Source organism: Mirounga leonina, unplaced genomic scaffold, assembly GCF_011800145.1.
Source record: "Mirounga leonina isolate KUSES-001 unplaced genomic scaffold, KU_Mleo_1.0 Mir_55, whole genome shotgun sequence".
Lineage (NCBI taxonomy): Eukaryota > Metazoa > Chordata > Mammalia > Carnivora > Phocidae > Mirounga > Mirounga leonina.
The window spans coordinates 4,500,886-4,516,990 of record NW_023270816.1 but is presented as its reverse complement, the minus strand read 5'-3'; the positions used below and the strand labels follow the sequence as shown (position 1 = coordinate 4,516,990).

General features: G+C 42.9%; 1 protein-coding gene across 3 annotated transcripts in view; it reads left to right on the top strand.

The window, feature by feature from the left end:
• LOC118001946 (E3 ubiquitin-protein ligase parkin-like) overlaps positions 1 to 16,105 on the top strand; it is a 1,266,913-nt gene that overhangs the window by 1,062,773 nt on the left and 188,035 nt on the right. For all 3 annotated transcript variants that reach the window (XM_034992136.1, XM_034992135.1, XM_034992134.1), the window contains exon 8: positions 3,531 to 3,592. In XM_034992136.1, coding sequence (XP_034848027.1) covers positions 3,531 to 3,592 — 62 coding nt within the window. The remainder of the gene's footprint in view (positions 1 to 3,530; positions 3,593 to 16,105) is intronic.

The window sequence follows — 16,105 nt, the reverse complement described above, 5'->3', positions numbered from 1 at the left end:
ATGATTTCACTCTGGAGAAAATATAGTGTGAGGAGGGCACGGGGGTGAAAACAGGCTGCAGTTTCACGCAGGGCCGCCCCAAACACTCTCACTGAGAAGGTGACATTTGAGAAAGGACTTGAAGGAGGAGCCCTCCGTGCAGATGTCGGGGCCAAGAGCTCTCCGGAGAGAGGGAGCGGCAAGTGCAAATGGCTGGAGACATTAGATATTTATTTATTTATTTGAGACAGACTGAGAACACGAGCAGGAGAGGCAGGGGGAGAGGGAGAGAGAGACTTCACACTGAGCAGGGAGCCCGTCACGGGGCTCGATCCCACAACACTGACATCATGACCTGAGCCGAAACCAAGAGTGGGAGACTCAACGGAGTATGCCTCCCAGGCTTGCCACCACGGGCACATTTTAATAGGAGCCTTTTCTCTGTCATTTTGAGAAAAGATCTCCCCTCGGGGACCTGAGGGCAGAGGATGCTGGGCACCGTGAGGATTCGACTGGTCCAAGTAGACAACCGTGGCTCCAGAAGACGACCCATTGCCATGCGCGTGTAGGCTATGTGTGAGGAATTTGGAGAAAGCAAGAGTGCAGCACCACCGTTAACAACACTGTCCATGCAGTCCTCCTATGCCAGGCTCTTTCTTCCTCCTGGTGCCTCCCCCCCTCCTCCTCACACTACTGAATTCCGTGCGTGTCTTGTGTTTCTAGTTTTGTGATTTTGAAACTCGCCTTCACACAAAGTTTGCGTCTGTCCATTTCCCACACTGATGTTCCTGTGGCGACCACAGTTACAGGTGCCCCTCCTGTGGTCTCTTAAATATCTTGACCCCCTCGCACGTCTTCCCTTCTAACTAATGCCATATCTGTCCTTGTTTATTATATTTTGTTCCACCTACCAGGTGTGCCAGGTAATTATCTAGTCTTCTGTGAAAGATGTTTACATTGGAACTCTCATTGACATCAATCCTTGAAGTTACATCTTAGGAGAATGTTAGAATACAAATCCTGAAAACAGGCTAATTTTAAATTCTGGTTCTTATTTTACCTGGCATTAAAGTAAGTCAAATCAGTTTTTCTCAAATTTGAGGGATGTGAAGAACAACGTTTTTTAAAAATCCTCTAAAATCAATAAGGTTGAATAAAACTATTTCGCAAAATAATCTCTCTTAAATCTATCTAGATATAAATTTAGACATAAACATTTTATGCTTATACAACTGGAAGGCCCAAATGAAAATCAGTACATTAAATATAAATAAAAGAACAAAACCAAAAGCATTCCAGTCAAATTCTGTGAATTTCATATCGCAGATGTTGGCATTTTGCTGAAACTAAATTGTTGCCTGGGATGCAACCAAGGCCCTGGCTGGTTGGCCAGGTTCCCCTGAACTGTGCGTGCCCACATCGCTGTACCCATGGTGCCTCTCCCACGTGAACCTCCTACACTTGGTGCCAGTCCGCGGGCCCCCCGCTTATTGGAAATGCACGCCTGGAATTCTGCCTTGGCTCTTTCCTTATGGGTTTCACAGAACCTCTTCTTCCCAAGATGATCTAAAATTCTAGCACCAAGATGAGGCTGAACTTCCACCATAGTTCTTAGTTGAATTGTGGCCAACCGAATGATCCAGCATGACTTCTCCTAACTGTTTAGATAATTATCAGAATAGCAATTCTGATATGAACGTCTCAAAAAGAACCTTCAGACCACATGTCCGTGGCATCCAGTTGGACAAACACAGTTCTAATGTCAAGGATCTAGCTTCCCTTCTTTATAGCATTGGACGTGCCGGAGGCAATTAACATACTGTGTTTTCCACCAAAATATTCATCTAAGGATTTTCATTTATTTTCTTGGTCTACTATCAGATGGTGACATTGCCTGTTTAGATTTTGTTTATATTTTTAAAACTCTTTTGTACTACTTTGGTAAGCATTTGTAAACCACTCTTGCAAGGTCTGAAATGTTATTGTGTCAAAGACAATGTCAATAATAACATCAAACAGCAAAACCGTGTTTCAGCCTTTTACATGACCACAGAATTTCTGAATTGGAACAGACCCTGTCAAATTCATCTCTACAGTATCCTGCAGAAATAGTCATTTAGCCTGTGTCTGAAAACCTACAGTTAGTAGCTCATCAGGCAATGTATTCCATTTTTAAGTTAGAAATTTCTTACTTTTGAACTGAAGTCTACTGATGTCATTTTTGCCTCTTAGTTTTTTGGGGTTTTTTTAAGATTTTATTTATTCATTTAACAGAGAGAGAGAACACAAGTAGGCAGAGTGGCAGGCAGAGAAAGAAGGAGAAGCAGGCTCCCCGCCGAGCAGGGAGCCCATGCGGGGCTCCATCCCAGGACCCTGGGATCATGACCTGAGCCGAAGGCAGACGCTTAACCGACTGAGCCACCCAGGCACCCCTGCCTCTTAGTTTTAATCCTACCTTCTAGAATAAAACACAAATCTAATCTCTCTTGCAAAGGATAACTCCTTCACCTCCGTGAAGATGACACCTCCCTCCTTCCTCAGCCTGCCCTCCCCAGACAGACGTCCTCTCCTCGGTACTTTATTCTTACATCACAAGGCTGAGTAACATGAACGACAGCAAGTGATTGCTTTGGTGCATTTTGCATACAACCCAATTCCTTAGTAGAAGCCTCAACAGATTATGTAATCCATAGATTGTATCTAAGAAGTGAGCTTTTATATCAATTTTTGTTACCAGAGTTAATATTATAAATGACTACAAACTAATACATACAATTTTTCAGTTAAAAGGACAGGGATCGAACATAATTAAATTATGACTAAGCATGTACCGGCATGCATACATATAATTTATTTACTTATTTCTGTTTACAACTGGAGGAAGAAAATGGGAAAGCCTAAAGAGGCTCTTACCGGCCGGGTAGAGTGGAAGGTCATGGGCACCCCGACTATCCTGGCTCTCTTCCCAGGTCCTTTCCATAAGAACCCCTTTCCAAACCGAAAGACAGGATCCTTCTAGCCTTGACAGAGCCTCCTGGAAGAACCAGGCAAGGTTCTAAACTACAACCAAATCCCGTGAAGATGCCATATCCAGCTGCCCCGTCTTCCTTCTTAGTTCTCTGTGTGCAGCACCCTCCCCCCCAGAGCGAGGAAACAGGATGTGGTAAATAAGCACAGTGAACCTATACTCACCACCTCTCCCACTCCAGCCCCACAGAATCCTGGCTCTCTGTGAGGGACAAGTGACGTGCTGGGGAGAAATAACATGGTGGCCTAAAGCCCCACAAAGGCCAGGTCACCATCAGGAGGGAGAAAAGGCTTGGCTGCGCTCACCTGCTCCTTCCCAGTGTCACAGTGGGGGACCGGACGGCAGCCGTAGTGCCTGCCCTCCAAGGTGTGGCCTTTGAGTAGTAGCTTAGAATGTGTTGTGCAGGTGGGGGTCTACGTCCCCCCCAACAATACCGGGCGCTGCTAGTCATACGTGCATGTAAGAACCCATTACCGCACCAAATGGGAATAACGCGTTTGTGATTCATTCTGTTCTCCAACAGCTGGCTGCCCCAACTCCTTGATTAAAGAGCTCCATCACTTCAGGATTCTTGGAGAAGAGCAGGTGAGTGGGCCTCTCAAAGGCAGTGACAGCGTGTCACGAAAGATAGACACTAATGAGACAGTTTGGGCTCTCTCCAGGGAGGCAGAGTGTGTCTCCTGACCCTTGGTGCCCTAAAACGGGGAAGAAAGCCACGCTGCAGATATGTGTGAGGACACTCTTTTCCTCTTCTATCCATCAGACCTGAGAGGTTGTTCATTGGTACATCTGCTATCTGCCAGAGCATTTCATCTCAGGATGCTGGTGGTAAGCAGGGACAACGTGGTGGCAGGAGAGGCAACAAGTTAGTGTCCGGACACATGATGGGTAAGAGACCAGGTGCCACAGACGGCCCTGACGTGATGTCTGCGGGTGAGGGCGCCAGCCCCTCTCACCAGACCTTTGCACGGTGTGCACCTTCTCCGTATCTCACTGCAACTGCTTTCTCTACGGATACAAACGTGTGACGTATATACATACAAAGGATGGCCCATTAAAAGTAGATTACTTAAGTACTGTGGTGCTCGGTGACATGTCAGATTTTAAAGGGATGTGCTAAGTAAATAATTCAGGGTGCCGAATTACACACACACACACACACACATGCGTGTGAGCTTTGCCTGCGTACAAATAAATTTCTTAATCTTTGTATAGAATTACAGCTTCCATAGTATTATGTGAAATCTTGATGTCAAGTTATTCTTGAAATACTCACACCAAACTTGGGGCGTGACCTACCTCACCCTCTCTTACTGGTTTTTACCCCCAAAGGTCATCTTTGTCACATCTGACCAGGAGCGTGCAAAGGGAGATGAGTTTTGTCGATGAGTTTGTGGTGGGGGTGTTTTTCTTTGGTATGTGTATGTTGCAAAGTTGGACGCCTGTGTCCATTATTAGATTAAAAACAGAAAGGAGCTAATTGGGGGAGGATAAAAAACTAGAATTATTTCCAATTCCTTGATTTAACAGATTTCAGAATGTCTCCTTTGTGTTTTCATACTGCCAATTCCAGAATTCAGCAGGCATAAGTGTTTATTCAAATATAAGCAAAATCAGTTACCCTCCATTGCAGGTAAGAGTTAATAACTGACTCCCTCAAACATACCTATTTAGGAAAACACATGCATCTCCCAGCCATTTTCCTGTGAAAGCCTGAGAGATTTCTTAAAGTAAGAATTACTGATTGTTGCCCTGACATTTCCACTCAGAATAATGGAGCCTTCTCTTCTAACTTGTACCAATATTTGCAAATTATTTCCCTATTTGTGTTAGAGTCATTGGTGATTAGTAGGGAAAGAAGCCAACTATAATCATCTTAGATTTGCATACAAGTCAGGCCACTTTGCATTCTCCTAGAAATTTAATCGAGCCATAATCAAAATCAATATTACTCTGATTAGTTGTGCAACATGGGAACAGGGTGCACAGCAGTATTGATCTTTATTCCCCCCCCCAAAAAAAAAAAACACTTTTCCTTCCTTCCTTCTTTCCTTTCATTCAGCAGATACTCACTGAGCACCTCCTCAGGTGCTATATGCCATTCTCGTTTATCGGGATATAGGAGTGAAAAAGGAATACCCATCAGTGGAAAACCGTTATGCTATATACACACAGACATGTTCAATATACATTATGCTAGGTGGTTATTATGGCCATGGAGAAAAATAAAACCAAAAAGGGGGTAGTGGTAACAGGCAGAAGAGGTGAATTTTCTATAAGGTGGTCAGGAAGAACCTCACTGAGCAGGTGATTTGTGAGTGAGGACCTGAAAGGAGTGCAGGAAAGCATCCTGGTGACGTCTGGAAAAGGAGCTTTCCAGATAGAGAATAAAGCGAGTACAGAAGTTCTGATATGACCCTCTGTAATGCTCATTTCACGCAAAAAGCATTATGAAATACGAGGTGTGGTTGGAGTAAGGTAGGAAGAAATCCAGGAGAGTGCACTGGAAGCCAAAGGCAGGAAGCATTTCTAGGAAGGAAGGCTGATCATCCGTGCTCCATGAGACCAAGCAGGCGCCGGGTGAGAAATGAACATTGGAATTCGAAACTTGGAGGTCCTTGGTGGCCTTGACCAGGGGATGGCGGGGCTGAAGGCCTGCCTGAATTGGGTTCATGTGCAGAAAAGGAAGAGGAATGGGAGAGAGCAAATACTGGTGACTTCTTTTTTAAGGAATTCAGCTGTAAAGGAAAGCCAAGAATGAGGCAGCTGGGGTGGGGGAATGTGGAATCAAGATCCTTTTCTTTTTTTACAGGAAAAGCTGAGGCATGTTGATGGGCCAATGGGAGTGACTCTGTAGAAGAGTAGGGGGTTGGTGATGCAGGGGAGAGGAGAGACCGTCGGGAACAACATCCTGGCTCACAGCCGCTGAGTAGAGGCTCCACCTGAGACACGAGTAGGGACGGCTCAGCCTGGTGGCAGTGGGGATGGCTGAATATGCAGGGTGGTTGCTACTGCTGTCCCTCTTTTCTCAGTGAAATGGGAGGGACAGCTGGCAGCTGAGAGCACACATGGGGGCAGAGCCTTCCAGGGAGATGAAAGGATAGTGAAATCGTCACTTAGGAGGGTAGGGAGTAATAAACTTGGGAAAGGAATGAGTTTGGAGCGAGATCCGTGAGCCTGGTGTCTTTCTGTCACATTCAACTATATAGGCACAGATGCAGAAAACAGAGAGCTGGGTTCAACCCGGAGTTTGGTTTTCAGCTAGGAGAGCGGAGAGGTGGGATGGGAAGAGACTGGGTGGGAAAGGTAGTTGGTCAGTGGTTGGTTCCAGGTCCCAGTGGGTCCAAAGAGTTTTGGGAATTTAAGGACTAGCAAGGTTTAGCTGGAAAAGCAGGTGTTGGCTGAAGAATGGGATCCTTGACATTGAGATTGTGGAGGCATGCAGGGACTGGCAATGGTGGGGCCAGGGGAGGGCTGGGAGTGCTGATGGCCGAGTTAGGATAGAGGAAAAGTTGACTGCAGAAGTTGAGGTCACGGACTCAGGAAGCCAGGGTGTCGGAAGTGTGGCCCATGTGGACATTTAGACCCTCCAGAATTACCACCAGAGCCAATTTGGAGAGAGTTCTGTTGAGTCACAAACTGAAGCTTCGAGAAATGTGGTCAGGAGGGAGCAGGGAGAGAGTGCGGGGGCGGGGGGGGGGGGGAGATGGGGGGGAGGGAGGTGGGGCTCCGGAGCTGCCTGCAGATGGAGAAAGAGCACCCAGTGGAGCCTGATGGTTCGAAATTCAAGGCTGGAGGATTGGTTTCAGGAGAGAAGAGAACTGTTCGACTTGGAGCATTGTGGAGCAATGCTTGGTAGTACAAAGTGTGCAGAGAACATGTGAGGGAGCTTCCGAGGAAGTGGTGTCCCAGGGCAGGAGCCAGTTTCAGGGAGGGAAGAACGGGAGAAGGACCCTGGGAGTGGTTTGAAGTCACAGGGGCGGGAGTCGGGAAAGCTCAAGGACAAAAAGGGCAAAGGGGTGCACAGAGCCGCGTGTGGGGGTGGGGTCAGACTGGAGAATGACAGGGGAGCCAGGGACTGCTTTGGGGACTGATATAAATTGGATGTGTCAGTCTGGGACATTTCTATCCTGATGATACATGACAGAAACTGGTGGCCTCAGGGCAGATGGTGCTGAGGCTCTGGAGAGAAAGCTGAGCGGTCCAGCCCCACTGCTCCTGCGGGTTGGAGTAGGGCGGCCGCTCCCTCTCCAGGAGCTGATGAAACATTCAGGCTCTCTATGGATGCTGGAGGCAACTTTTATCACTTGACAAAATGAAATTTTATATTAATATGTGTTACAAGTGCCCTTGGACACATCATTTCAGTCCCTCACTAATGTGGCTTTTCCATTTGTAGAAAAGGAAGAGAAATGGTCAGCCATCTCTTAGAATTTTTGGAAATAAATAGGATTGCAAAGTGACTTGCAAATAGTAAGTGCTACACTAAAATGTTTCTGATTTAAATACTATTTACATTATTTATACTCAATCACTAGATTGAACTAGCAGCAACAAGGTAGGCAATGAAGTAAGTGTGATGTGCACCTAAAAGTGAACTGGTAAGATGAACACAGATACTGTTTAATTACTGAATCCACTGCTGGATGGTGGAGATGCTTATTGGTCATCTAATTTCTTCATATGTGATTCCTTTCCATTTTCATCAGCCCCTAATAGGCACTTGATTTTTGAGATCTAGATTAAAAATAAATCATTACACACTATAAATAATTTACCTTCCTAAAATAAAAATACAATTAAAACTCCTTGGAATTTAACATATAACCCATTTACATTAGCTTCTTGGCCCCATGACTTGTGTTTATAATTCACATTCATAAAGCACCTTTGATGCCCCCAAGTCCAAACTACTTGGCAAAGATGTTATCACATAGTAGGTCATAAGCGACTCCAAAGTTCAAGGTGAGCCTTAAAAGAAAAACAACAACCCACCAGGAGTGATATCTGGCATCAGTCCCTAGGGCTGTGAGAGCCTTCAGAAGAACTGCGTTTCCAAAGTACCTGCACTTACACCAGCTTCCCCCACCCCAGGTTCAATCAATTTTAAGGAAACAAAATTCATTTATTCAACAAACATTTTGTGAATACCTTTTTTGTACTATTACTGTGCTAGTGTTAGATACAATGGTAAACAAGGAAATCACAAGAACAAATCATGGTAAATGCTAAAAAGAAAACAGTGATTGAGATTTAACCTAATTGAGATAAGGAGCTAAGGAACCATGAACCGTAAAGGTTGAAAAGGCACCACTGTTCACTGAGCTGGGATCTCAGTATGGGATAGAAGAACATTCAAAACAGAGGGAAGTGTATGTTCAGTGACCCCCCCACCCAAGAGGTGAAGAGATTGTCCTGTTCAGGCCACTAAATAAAAGTAATGTGGCCGGAAGATAATGAGCAAGAGGGACAGTGATGAAAGATGAAGACCATCCACACCATGTAGGCCATGGTCAAGATTTGTATTTAATTCTATTTTCAATGGAAAATTCTTGAAAGTTTAAGGAGGGGGCGGGCATTAACCAAATTACATTTCAAGAATGTCAGTCTTGGTCCGATATGGACAGGGTCTGGATCAAGACAGTTGGCAGAGGAAAGAGAAAGAAGTGAATATTCAGAGGTCGGATGAAAGGTCTCAGGGATTGATTAACTGTGGGTCAGGGACATGAAGGAGTCCTACAGTTTTATCTTACCAAGGTGTGTAAGATGGTAGGAAGGTGAGGATGGAGGTGAGGAATCCGGGGCTCAACTCTGAACAGATGTGATAGGCCTGAAACATTGAGAAGGAGGCAAGTTGGGATTTGGATGTGTGTTTTGGAATTCAGAGGAGATGGAGGTCAGGGGTCAGAGATGGAGAGATAAATGTGGGGTCTCTGGCATGCAGGTGATATTTTATTTTTTTTAAGTTTATTTATTTAAGTAATTTCTACACCCAATGTGGGGCTTGAACTCATGACCCTGAGATTAAGAATCACATGCTCTTCCAACTGAGGCACCCTGGGCAGATGGTATTTTAAATCTATGGCAATTGCAAGGTGCAATTGCACCTTGCAATCACAAGGAACCATGTGAACCCTAAGGAGCCCCAACATTTGGAAATGTGTTTGAGGAAATGAAAGCCTAGGAAGAGACAGGGAGGGGGAGGGGAGATGATGAGCACCACGGTGCCTCTGGAGGAAGTCAGAGAAAAATCCCCTTCCTCTGAAGGTGAGGCGCTTGAGTTTGGAGGCCATCAGAAGTACTGATCAAAACCACTTCTCAGGGACTGTAGTAAAGGATAAATCCACGGGCCCCCTGCCCTATGCTGACTGCCCTATCAACAGCATGTGCTTAGTGGTCCTGTTTGCAAAACCTCCAGAAGTCTCTGGAGTCACTCCTGTGAGGAAAACAGTTCGAGGGAGCCCACCTTCATAGCCTCGCCCTCCTGGGGGCACTGCCATGGCCACAGAAAAGACAAGGGACGAAGCAGCCAATTGGTTTTGACCTCCTTTCCGGAAGATTCCACAATCACTGGATGTTGAAATACTTTCTGACATCATGTCATCAGGAACATCTGAAAAAGCAAAACCTTCAGGGCACCAGGCTGGCTCAGGCGGTGGGGCACGCTCGACTCTTGATCTGTGGGTCATGAGTTTGAGCCTCACATTGGGCATAATGAGTACTTTGAAAAAATAAAATAAATTTTAAAAATTTTAAAAAAAGAAGAAAACCTCCTAAGTTGCAATCCAGGGTACAGTCTATTGCTCCAATTACATTGTAGGTGGTGTTTGATCTGTTTTCTCCTTACATCTGATTTCAGCCATCCTAATGATTGTTTTTTCTATGCAGTGAACAAGGGCCAGCCCTTTCTCTAGCCAATTTACTCCATCAGTCGATGACAGATGTCCAGGGATAAAGAGAACATTATTAGCAACAGAACAGAGACTACAAACAGCAATGTGGCAGGCACGCCCACAGAGGCTGTCACCAACTCCCCTGGGGGCTAACTACCTGCAAATGAGGAAAAATAAGATTAAGGTTACTGAGAATTTAACAAGTGTTGTGGGTTTTTTTTTAAATTCTAATACATATAGAAAATAGGACATTCTCTGCATAGCAAGGAGAAATGGATTCGTGATAAACGTGTGTTTCTCTAGGAAGTTATTTGAGATTTTTTTTATCCAAAGAGGAAATTCTATAATAAAGTGATTTTCATTATTTTCTAAAAGATGACTGAGGAATAATGAGCTGAAAAAAAATTTTGTTTAATAAAAAGGAAAAAAGAGAAAGTGGGCGCAGCTTGGTATTGGGAAAGGGTGGTCTTCAGAGCCATAGCCCTGATTTTCCATCCGGGATTGGGGGTGTCCTGCCTGTGTGAAGGCCAGCAAAGGACTGAACTTCTGTGTGACTCAGTGGCCTCATCTTTTAGTCCCCAGAGTAGACAGAGAATGCACTGCACAAGCTAAGTATTGGCACGGTGTCTTGGCACAGAGGAGTAGTTCAGCGAATGGTATTTCTGATGGGGTTTTCTCTCTTCCACACGGGATTCAGAGAGAGGACCCACGGAGGGAAGCCTCTGGATGCTTGTGGCTACGACTTCAGAGAAGCCAGAATTTAGGGAGGGGAAAGCAAGACAGGTCCCAGCCTGTATAGGGGTCGTTTTGTAGCTGTACCTGAGTGCCCCCAAAAGGACACTCTGGAAAATTCCACGGCGGAACAAAAACAGCCTTCCTTCCCAGCTCAGAGGATTTGAAAAGCTGCCATGGAGCGCCTGGATTGCTGACAAGCTGTGACTCATTTTGACAGAACATTTGCCAGTTTTCTCAGATTTTCAATTTACCTAGTATTCCTGTACTTCAGATTTCCTGCAGCTTTTAAAATTTAGGTTCCTTGTTGCTTTCTCTTCTTAGGGAAGCATGCAAATCCAGTATCACAACAAAAAGGTCCGTGTCTTCCCACACAGGTCTTTTGGGTGGTTTTCCAGTGGTGCGAGATAGTCAGGTGCAGGTTCTTCCCAGCCTGACCCCTCGAGTGACCACGAGTCTTTAGCATGCAGTCAATGGCCAGCAAGAAAGGGGAAGCTAGCTGGCCCATGTGGGACTTGAACCTGAGACCCTTGCTTCATTATAGAACAATATTCCACCCAATTCAACTCTTCTACCTACCTATAGACCACCAAAAATACAACCTCTCTTTGATTATACTCGCCCATGATTCATTATTCAGATTCCTAAAATAGCAGCTTATGGAAACTTCTAAACTTTATATTTTAAAATGAATATTTTCCATTCTTAGGAGAATCCATGAGCATACACATAAATACTGAATAATTTACTCCTCGAATAAATAAAATATAAACCATAGCGATTAGTTGAGATTTTTACCTAGATGGGTCGTACTAATGGAATGCATTTTCACTATAATCTGATGAAATACAAGAAATGTTCAAAATTTTTTTTTCCTTAGGGGCAAAGTGGTATGCTTTTTGTTAATATTTATTTTCAAAAATTTTTGTGAATATCATGGTGTCCCTCTAAATTATCTTAGTTATCTGTCTGTGGATTATCCATTTTATGAAAGTATATCTATAAATTGGCAAACTAGTTTTAATGGCTGAAACAGCATTAGTTGGCAGGTAAGGATGGCTATGTCTACACATACAAAAGTGCACACACAGTCCCTCACTGTGAATCCAAAGACAAACAATAAATAAAGGATTTTTAGAGAATTTGCTTCTTTTGAACTCACCTGAGAATAGATTCTACACAGACTTAGCGCACATTACTAATTAATCACGTTCCTTCAGTTCTGCTTGTAAAATGCTCCCCATCGTTGATAAGTAAAGAAAGCCCTTGCATATGCCACAAGTAGTACCAACTGATCAGTATCTGTTCACTTTCCCCAGTTGGGGTCCATTTATCACTTTATCACTATTGTGTGTATTTTGCACTCAGATGAATATAGATATTCCGCTCTACTTAGTGCTGATTTGTTACAACTCTCTAGTAAATATATAGTCAGGTTCTTTCAACGCATTGTCAACATTGTGCCATAAGTGGCTGAAAGGAATCCATGGAAATGTGGGCCGTATCTTGAAGGGAACCAAATAAGTATCTCTAATGACCTAGAGATAATCACACGTCTAATTTCTTTCCTTAGGGTATGAAGCTTTCTGTGAATACTAATTCATTACTGTCTTCAGGTCAAATGTTTGTTCTTATAAATTTCACGATGTTAAAAAAAAAAAAGTAATGCACTCAGTAGGCATAGGTTTTATTTCAGATGTGTGTACTTTTTAATTATCAGAAATTGCCAGGTATATAAGTTAAAATATTTGTCTTCCTTTAGAAAAGAAGTTGTATGCTCAAATTCACTTGAGTGTATCACAAATAGAATGACTATAATAAAGTCATTTTTTATAAATTCCTTAGCTAATCAATGGAAAGAAGAGCATGATTTCACATTTCATCAGTATCTGAGGCCACTATGAATGCAGTCAGCAAGAATTTCTAAAGTGTTATTGGTCTCTGTCCATAGGTTAACTTCTTCGTAGATAAAAGCTATCGTCATAGTAGTAAAATTGCTTAACTAAATTAAATAGATAGGTGATCTGTCATTACATCAGAAAATAGCCAATTGCTTGAGAGCCATTTATTTAAAATAGAAATCCATCCTCCATCACTGTTATTAATTCCCATCGCCATTGATTATTTTGTTAGAAGTATTTAATTAATTGGTGCTCACTGGAGTTAGATTTCATTAATTCATCCTACAAGAATTTGTTGTTTACCAGCTATGGACAAGATACTATAGCAAATTCAGGAGATACAAATACAAAAAAGGATTGGGGGGTAGTGCAAAGGGTCTACAGTAAGGTCTGAAGGGACTGGATACTCCTGGACTCACAAAACTTAACCAGTCAAAGATCTCTTTCGAGACAAGGCCTCACACTGAGCAGAAATGTGCTTGGAATAGAAAAGGGGACAAGGGAAGAGGAAATCCAGTTAAAAGTGGGTAACGAAGCTGGAAGCTCATAGAAAGTGAGTTCCACCAACGAGAAGAGGAAGCTCTAGAACCACGAAGAGCTATGCTGGATCCTACTTGTTTCTAAAGTTGCAGAACTGATTTCATGTAAAACTGCAACAGCAAGAAGCAAAGTTAAATTCCATACAAAGTTTTGAAGAGTTACAGAGAATGAAGAGCAGAATGATGTCCTGAGACACAAGAAAAGTATGTCAGTCAGGTGGAAACTAGAGTAACTATTTCAAAAGGAACCAAATGATTAAGAAATTATACAAATACACATAAATAACAGATATTGTCTTAAGAGAAATAGGAAGTGAAAAGGAAGAAACTTCTAAAACATGGAAGTAAAGTGAGATGAGATTCCAGAAAAGTTGACTGATGGAGAAGGTGAGTAAAGAAGATCCAATATATGTATACTAGAAATCCTGTAAGAAACACATCGAAGAAAGAAAATAGAGCAAACACTGAAAATTAAATTCAATACATCTTCCTTGAATCGTGAAAATTGATCAAAAATGACCAGCACCAAGGTATATTCTAACAAACTACCAGATTCTAAAGAAAAAAAAAAATCCTCTGGGCATCTGGGCAAAAAGATTATCAATTCGATGTGTAAAGGAAAAAAAAAGAAAATTGTATCAAGCTTGTAATGCCTTATACCAGAAACACATGGAATAAGACAGTAAAGATGCTCAAGGAGGAAAAACTGTGAGCCAAGAACTTTATATCCAGTCAAATTCATTTTCAAGAATAAAGGCCCCAAAAGAATGGTTACCCATACATAAGACCTCAGTGAATGTCTTTCCCATGCACTCCTTCTGAGGAATTTACTGGAGAATATCCTTCTAACAACCAAAATTACTGGAGAGACATCAACATAAGGACTGGTGGTGAACATGAGGGGTGGGTGTGTGTGTGGGGGGGGGGTGTTTAGACCCGAGATAACATGAAAATTAAGAAAAAGAAAGCATAGTATGGAATGGCCATATGTTTCAACAATACAGATACAGTATAATTATTATAAAAATTTGGCAGAAGAAATGGTATAGCATGTAAAGATAATGTGAGGTTTTTAGTAATCATATTCATAGTGATATTGGTATTGTTATTCTAATATCCTTGTATATGTATGAGATCAAGCAAATGAGCTATTGTGGAATATTGTTTTCTCTTCCGTCATCCTCTGTGTTCTTAAGAACCAGTGTAGAAGAAAGGAGATACAGATGTAAAATAGCAAATGTTAAGAAAAGCCTTATAGTTCTGAAATACCTACCCTCTGAGCAAATTTCAAGTATACAATATAGTATTATTCACTCTATTACCATTGCACACACTAGATCTCCGGAACTTACTCATCTTGCAAAACTAAAACTTTGTACCCATTTTGGGTAGGCCAAGGCGTGAAGGTTGGACAGTCCAGTGATACAGCACTGAGCTGAGCACCTCAGAGGGGTTCGATAGATATTTACTGAACTCATTCACAGTTGCATGAGGGGATGCACATAGGGGTGGGAGGGACTGAGGAGTGTCTTGCTCTCTCACGTAAGTCTGACCAAACTCCCACCTGGCTTAAATCCAACTTCCTGCCTACTCTGTACTTTGCAGCCAGGTATTGGAGAAAAACATAAAATTCTGCTGACTAGTTTTCCTTCCAATTCATAATCTCTGCCTACAAATGGGTTGTTAGTGCTGCCTAGCAATAATGCTGGCTCCCTCCATCCGTTCCCTCTCCCTGATCATTGATATCTTCCTTCTCTTCTCAAATTTCCAACACCTCTTTTGTCTGCACCTGGGCCCAAATACTTTGCCTTCCTTCCTTTGCTAAGGATGGCGGCCTTCCCTCCTCAAGCCAAACCTTCTACTCATCCTTGCTATCCCACTCCTCCACCTGCCCAGGGACGGAGCTCACTTCCTAGCTGACATCATCAGTTCTCTCCTCTCTTCTCACTCATTCCCTTCAGCATACAAGCGTATTATTTCTCCAATTTCAAAAAATCCTTGATAGTCCCACTGCCCTCTTCAGCTGCTAGCCCATGCTCCTGCTCTCCTTTTCAGCCAAACTCCTACACGAAGAAGGACCCATTCTCACCTCTTAGAATTCTTTTCCTCCAATTCTGTCTTGACTCCATTTAACTCCACTAAGGCTTTTGGCTCCATGACTCCCCTGAAATGGCTCTTGTCAAGATCACAATGACATATGCATTTCCAACTCCAACCAGTTTTCAGTAATTGCCTTCTGTACGGCTCTTGAGACAATTTATCATGACACCCTCCTTGAAGAATTTTGTTCCCTTGGCTTCCAGGACACCTACATCCTTTTCATTTTCCACCTGCCTCATAAGCTGCTGCTTCTCAGTCCCCTTTCCTGGCTCCTTCTCATCTTCCTTACAAAAGTTAGATAGTCTCAGCCAGCTTCATGACTATTGAGATAACACAGAATCAGATTGTCAAATCAGACTCACAGGAATCATAGATGTAACCTTGTGTCAAGCTTTACTAATAGCTTCAAAGATACGGGTAATAATGAGGTGCACACAAAGCACAGAGAAGTATGGGTTGTTTCTCAGCATCTTAGGGTGTACTCTAGGCCAGACTTAATAAATGAGGTTTCAGAGAAGTTCATGGAATGATCATTAACATGAAATCTCTCAATTATATAAACTGTCTCATCATTCCCCATCACTAGAGGAATCATTCATCATGGAAGCATTTCCTGCTTAATGTATTCCATAGTTAAGGAGTCTTTTCTAGTAAATACCATTGTATGGATGTACCATTACCATGTTTACAAAAGGATTTGACCAAGTCGTCTTTCTTTCTTTCCCGGGGCCAGAAAAATGAGAAAATGCATGAGAGGCCTGATGCTAACCCTTTTCCTCCCAGCCTTCCATGCACATATGATTTCAAAATTTGTATCTACAACCCACATCTTTCTCCTAAACTCCAAACTCATATATTCAATTAGCCACTCAGCATCTTAGCTGTGTAGCAGTTTATCAAACTGAAGATGAGCACAGTAGAAATAATGACTCC